General features: G+C 40.5%; 1 protein-coding gene across 13 annotated transcripts in view; it reads right to left on the reverse strand.

Annotated features, from left to right (window-relative positions):
• The window catches only part of LOC106878902 (neurofibromin), a 125658-nt gene that overhangs the window by 77200 nt on the left and 42458 nt on the right, over window positions 1-6000 (reverse strand). For all 13 annotated transcript variants that reach the window (XR_016239184.1, XR_016239183.1, XM_089346075.1 and 10 more), the window contains exons 26-32: window positions 5932-6000; window positions 5544-5660; window positions 4794-4972; window positions 3874-4085; window positions 2498-2581; window positions 1443-1627; window positions 1232-1324 (exon numbers count right to left, since the gene is read on the reverse strand). The exon at window positions 5932-6000 is cut by the window's right edge and continues 68 nt beyond it. Coding sequence is in view for 11 of the 13 variants with exons in the window: in XM_089346075.1 (XP_089202201.1) it covers window positions 1232-1324; window positions 1443-1627; window positions 2498-2581; window positions 3874-4085; window positions 4794-4972; window positions 5544-5660; window positions 5932-6000 (939 nt within the window). In the remaining 2 variants the exon portion in view is untranslated. The remainder of the gene's footprint in view (window positions 1-1231; window positions 1325-1442; window positions 1628-2497; window positions 2582-3873; window positions 4086-4793; window positions 4973-5543; window positions 5661-5931) is intronic.

A 6000-nucleotide genomic window follows, 5' to 3' on the forward strand; every position in this document is an offset into this window, starting at 1 on the left:
CTACACTGTCTAGAAAATTCTTTGAAATTCTAATTTTAATATATTTTTGTTTAAGATGTGATCTTCTAGATTCTTTTATTATTGAAGATTCAATTTTAATTCACTTTGAGATAACATTTTTTCATGTCTTGCTCTTCCTCTTTCTACATCTTTGCTTACCATTTTTATTCTTTTTGATCCTTATAACTTTTTCTCTCTTACTCTTAGCCTCAGTTTCTTTCATTGCAACGTGGTATCTTTGATTCTCTGAAATGCTTTCATTCAATTTTTCTCCATTAAAAACAAGAAATCACAAAGTTTTTGCCTGAGATATTTTGAGATTATTTGTGAAACTTTACACACACAGAGGCAAGTGTTTCTAATAGTTTTCAGGGAATGAATCTTTTGTTTACAGGGGATACATGCATTTTCATTCATTTTTCTTTCTTGTGAGAAAGAATTTTGCTAGATTTTACTCCAAATAAAACATGGCTGCAGTGAAATTCCAACATCAGAGATCTCTGTAGCCATCAACCATTTTCAAATATCTAAAGACCTATCTACCAATCTGTGTTCGAAGGTACATGGCTTATTGATGAGGGTGTTGCACCCACAATCTTGCACCCATTGGTTTGATTTCAGGACTGGGTGGCACATGGTGTTCTTGAGCAAAACACTTCATTCCATGGTGCTCCAGTCCCCTAGCTGTAAATAAGTAACCCCACAAGAGACTAGGCTGGATGTTGGCCTGCTCACCTAGCCAGTAGGGTGCAGCGTCATCCAAAAGCTAAAACAATGACCAGTGATGTATAACAACATTCAATATAGACCTGGTCAATACTCTGAGGTATACATATAACTTCTTTTATAGTTTATTAAGCCTGAAGTTCAAAACCCAAATGGTTGTGTGGGTAAGTAGCACTTGCCTTCTAGTTGTGTAGTCTCAGGTTCAATCCCACTGCATGGCACCTTGGGAAAGTGTCTTCTCACACAGCCCCTAGCTGAGCAAAGCTTAGTGAGTGGAACTGGTAGATGGAGACTAAAAGAAGCCAGTTGTTATTTGAAGAAAATAAAAATATAGGACTATCTTATTGGTAAAATTTGATGATTTTGTTTCAAGAAAATACATAGAGGACTAACTTATCTGCAAAAATTCACTGCTTTCCTTTGAAGAAAATATTTAGGGGTCTATCTTATAGGCAGAAGTCGAAGAAATTTCAGAAGGAAGAACGATGAACAAATGGCATCTTACCTGGAGGCAGACCCAACGATGGCATTGAACACCTTCTGAGTAATAATCATAAGATTCTTCTTGTTCTCCTCAATATTCTCGGTTGATTCAAGCCTGGCGAAATAGTCGGGAATAATAATAATAATAATAATAATAATAATAATAATGATCTTTCATTTATTGAAATAGTAAGGATAAGAGAAAAAGAAAAAGAAAGATCGCCGTGGCTCACCTCGATGGATCTATCTCGTAGGACAAGTTGGGGTTTTGTATTTCTATATCCATCATATCTTGAATGAGTGGGTTGAGCAAGCTGCGGAGATAATTCTGTCCATAGAAACGGAAGCAATAAGCCATAATTTTGCTTGCCAGACTGTTGCCACGAAACAAGGTCTGCATGCAGTCAGCAATCTCAACCTGAAAGATCAGAAAAAAACAGTGCAGGGTTCAATACTCAGTTTAATCCATGGGGCTTTCCAAAATACACAATGAAACGAGCAGAAATCTATGATGCGTTCGGTGGAGGAAAGGAATGTCCAATATTCTACAAAGGTTCTTTCAAGTTTTCCAAACAATATTCATGTTTTAGCTTTGCATATTTCTGTGAATTATTTGCATCATCATCATCGTTTAACGTCCGCTTTCCATGCTAGCATGGGTTGGACGATTTGACTGAGGACTGGTGAAACCGGATGGCAACACCAGGCTCCAATCTAAATTATTTTAGTCTAATCAGTGTTGATATATCGAAACAAGAAGAGAAAAAATACAATTTTGGGAATTTTGTTGAATATTGAGTATTCCCTTCTTCCACCAAAAACATCGTTTAGACAACAATCAACAAAATATGCAACCAATTAATTAGTTTACAATATTAAATATTTTAATAACAAACAAATGGGATCAGTCTCTGATTCTTTCATACAAAAACAATCCCTAATTCAGAGGGTTCATATTTAAATGAAACTGCTTATCATAATTTATGCAAGAACTCTCTCCCCTAGAGAATGATCAAGGTACTCCACAGTAGATATTGGCTGAAGTATGATATCAACACAAACACAGAGTATAACACACTGACTTGTATTTGAAGTGAGCCTGTGAAACAGGGTTCAAATTATGCCTGTAACATCGGCAGATGTCATGCTGACAGATGTAACACATCAATAGAGATTACACCAACAAATATATCTGCCATGCAACCAAGAATTATCAGATGGTGTGGCCAGTTCTTTGAAGCTGACCAATCAACGAAAGAAAGAATCCATGAGGAATGCAATGACTTACCTCTTTAGAAAACATATTCCACAACAGTTGATACAGGAGGTGTTTAGCATCAAACAGAGTTACAAACACTCTGGCTAATTCATCCTGGAAGAGCAGAAACATATATATATATAAATACATACACTCATATGTCATCATCATCATCATCGTTTAACGTCCGCTTTCCATGCTAGCATGGGTTGGACGATTTGACTGAGGACTGGTGAAACCGGATGGCAACACCAAGCTCCAATCTAAATTTGGCAGAGTTTCTACAGCTGGATGCCCTTCCTAACGCCAACCACTCAGAGAGTGTAGTAGGTGCTTTTACGTGTCACCGGCACGAAGGCCAGTCAGGCGGTACTAGCAACGGCCACGCTCAAAATGGTGCATGCTCAAAGTGTATATATATATATAGAGAGAGACACACCAACTCGTATGCACATACACACACATATATACTCGTATATAAGCTGCACTGTTAAGTATTTGATTTTAACTGAAAACAAACTATGGGGGGGGGGGGGGGGAGGCTGACTTAGATACGGGGGGCAAAGCTAAAACTAGGAAAGGAAACAATTTTGGACCAAGATTTAATACTCAATAGGTGGGGCGGGGTGAGGTGGGGGCAACGTATATACAAGTAAATATGGTAAATATAAATTCTTTTTTATTCTTTTAGTTGTTTGAGTCATTTGAGAGCAACCGTGCTGGAGCAGTGCCTTAAAGGGTCTTTTAGTAGAAGTCGACCCCAGGATTTATTCTTTGTAAGCCTAGTACTTATTCTATCGGTCTCTCTTTATATCATGTCCCCACTAGATTATGGGGACATAAACACACCAACACCAGTCGTCAAGCAATGGTGAGGGGACAAACACACACACACATACATATATATACAACAGGCTTCTTTCAGTTTCCGTCTACCAAATAAAGCATTGTTCAGCCCAAGGCTATAGTAGAAGACACTAGCCCAAGGTGCCACACAGTGGGACTGAACCCAGAACCATGCAGTTGGGAAGCAAGCTTCTTACCACACAGCCATGCCTGTGCCTGATGATGATATATATAGGCACAAACACACAGCCTCATAATCATCATTTGATGTCTAATATTCCATGCTGGCATGGGTCAGATGGTTTGACATGATTTGAATGGATTAAAAGACGGCATCCAGCTCCAGTGTCTGCTTTGGAAACGGTTTCCACAAGATGCCTTCCAGAAGTTTTTGAGACACATTCAGGAGAGGCAGTTATAAGTGTCTTAGATCATTGTTACCTTAATAAATCATTATCAGACATCTAATAAGCTGACCTGCCAACTTTGGTTATTCAAGATTGAAGCAGAACGCACAAAGCTACACATGCAGACGGATAAAGTTTCAAGTTGCAACCTACCATTTGACTCCGTAAAATGACGCTAGCGAGGGCCATGGCAATTGGTAAGTCCCCTTTGTCTCCGATCATGGTGACCAGCTCGACGAGGCGTTCAAAGCGATCAGCCAGAGCAGTCTCAGCCAGTGTTTCAAACTCAGTACCCTGCTGTAGAATCTTCGTCAATACCTCCATGAAAGCAGCACGAGTCTGTGGGTCTTTGTGGTAGCCAAGGGCTGAAGACAGAGAGAGAAGGGCAAAAGGAGGTGAACAACAGGAGACGGCGAAGGTGGAGGTGAGGGTTGGTGATGGTGTTAATGGTTGTGTTGGTGGTGGTGATGATGATGATGATGATGGTGGTAGTGATGATGGTGGTGGCGGTGGTGGTGTTGTGGTGGAGGTGATTGTGTTGTTGTTGGCGGCAGTGGTGGGGTAGTAATGGTGATGGGGAGAGGGAGGAGGCTGTAACAGTGAAAAGCAGCAGAGTTGCATTGTAGAGGGCGAGGGGATCAGTTGATTAATTTGTATTAAAAAAAAACGATTTCCCTCCATTAAGCTCACTTTTAATTATGCAAATTACTCGGAGACAGTAACGAAGCAGAACACCAAAGGGAAATGTATACAGACACACATCCACCACCACCACCACAAAGGTAAACACCACCATGTATAGACACCCCCTCCTCAACATCCACTACTACACACAGATGTTACCACACACAACAGGCTCTTGCATAGATTCTGTCAACCAAATTCGTTCAGAAGACATTGGTCAGCCCAGAACTATGGTAGAAGGCACTCGCCCAAGGTGCTGTGCAATGGGACTGACCCTCAAAACTGAGGGGTCACCACAGACCACTTAACAATGCTGGGTCTGTCTCCATCAATGTTTCAAAGAGGACAAAAGCTGAGGTAAGAAACAAACAAGATAAGGGGCTACCCACCTATCGAATGCATCAGCCCACTTTCTATATTGGCGTTTAGCAGGTTCGACATAGCTTGCACGGTGCAGTGACGAAGTGCACTTAGGTTGGACATGCTGCGTTTGCGATTCGGGTCCATAGCCTTGTCTTGTTCTTCTTCAGAACAGTCATTTAGTAAATTCATAAATAGTGTTAGATACCTGCAAAATAGAAATAGGGGACACATTAGTGAGAATAGGGATTTGATAGATATCTGTAAGAGGCAACAGTGATAAGAAGGGTTTTGTATTTATCAGAAGGGGACAATAGTGAAAATAGGGTTTCATGGAATAAGGATTCATAGTGAAAATAGGGGTTTCATAAACATCTTTAGGGAAGAATAGTGAAAGCGGGGTTTAATAGACATCTGTAGGGGAGAATAGAGAAAATAGGGATTTCATAGAGTAGGAAAAAATAGTGAAAAGAGAGGTTTCATATTTATCACAAGGGGACAATGGCGAAAAAGGGCTTTCATAGGTATCTGTAAGGAATAATTGTGAAATAAGGGTTTCATAGACATCTGTAGGGGACAATGGTGAGAGTGGGATTTTAGAGATATCTGGTGGGGACAATGGCAGGAGAGGGTTTCCATAGATATTTCTAAGGGACAATTATGAAAGAGGGGTTTCAGAGAAATAAGTTGGGACAGAAGCCCTAAGAGTGAGGGTCATATGGAGAAGGGAAAAAAAAAACCCCAGTAAAGTGTGGAAAGGGATCAAAATCCAAACTTACTTTAAGAAGAGTTGTGATTTTGCTTCGTTCAAGTCTCCTCGGTCACTTTCTTCAGGCTGCAGAGGAAGACCAGCTAAAAGGGCTGCGACAGCCTCCATACTGGCTTGGTCTAAGTCCCTGAAAACAACAACAACAACAACATTATCAACAGCAGGAGAAATAGTAAGGGAGATGTGCTGTAGTAGTGTGTCGCTCCAGCATGGCACCAGGGGGGTGGGGTGGAACCAATGACCGAAACCATATAAAGAAGATCAGATTTAATTTTCATATCAGCTATATGTATCTTGGAGTACAGAGTATTTGCGTGCTCTTCAAAGGCAGCAGTCATATAAGGGAAATCAGAAGTGTTGTCGTGTCTGTGGGAGAATGAAGTGAAAGCTGTACTCACCTGGACATGCTGCAGATGTCTCCTTGGATGTTCACTTGGTGTGAATTCCCCATAATCCAGTCAGTTAAA

This window comes from Octopus bimaculoides, chromosome 30 (genome assembly GCF_046866305.1).
Source record: "Octopus bimaculoides isolate indiv1 chromosome 30, ASM4686630v1, whole genome shotgun sequence".
NCBI classification, from domain to species: Eukaryota; Metazoa; Mollusca; class Cephalopoda; order Octopoda; family Octopodidae; genus Octopus; species Octopus bimaculoides.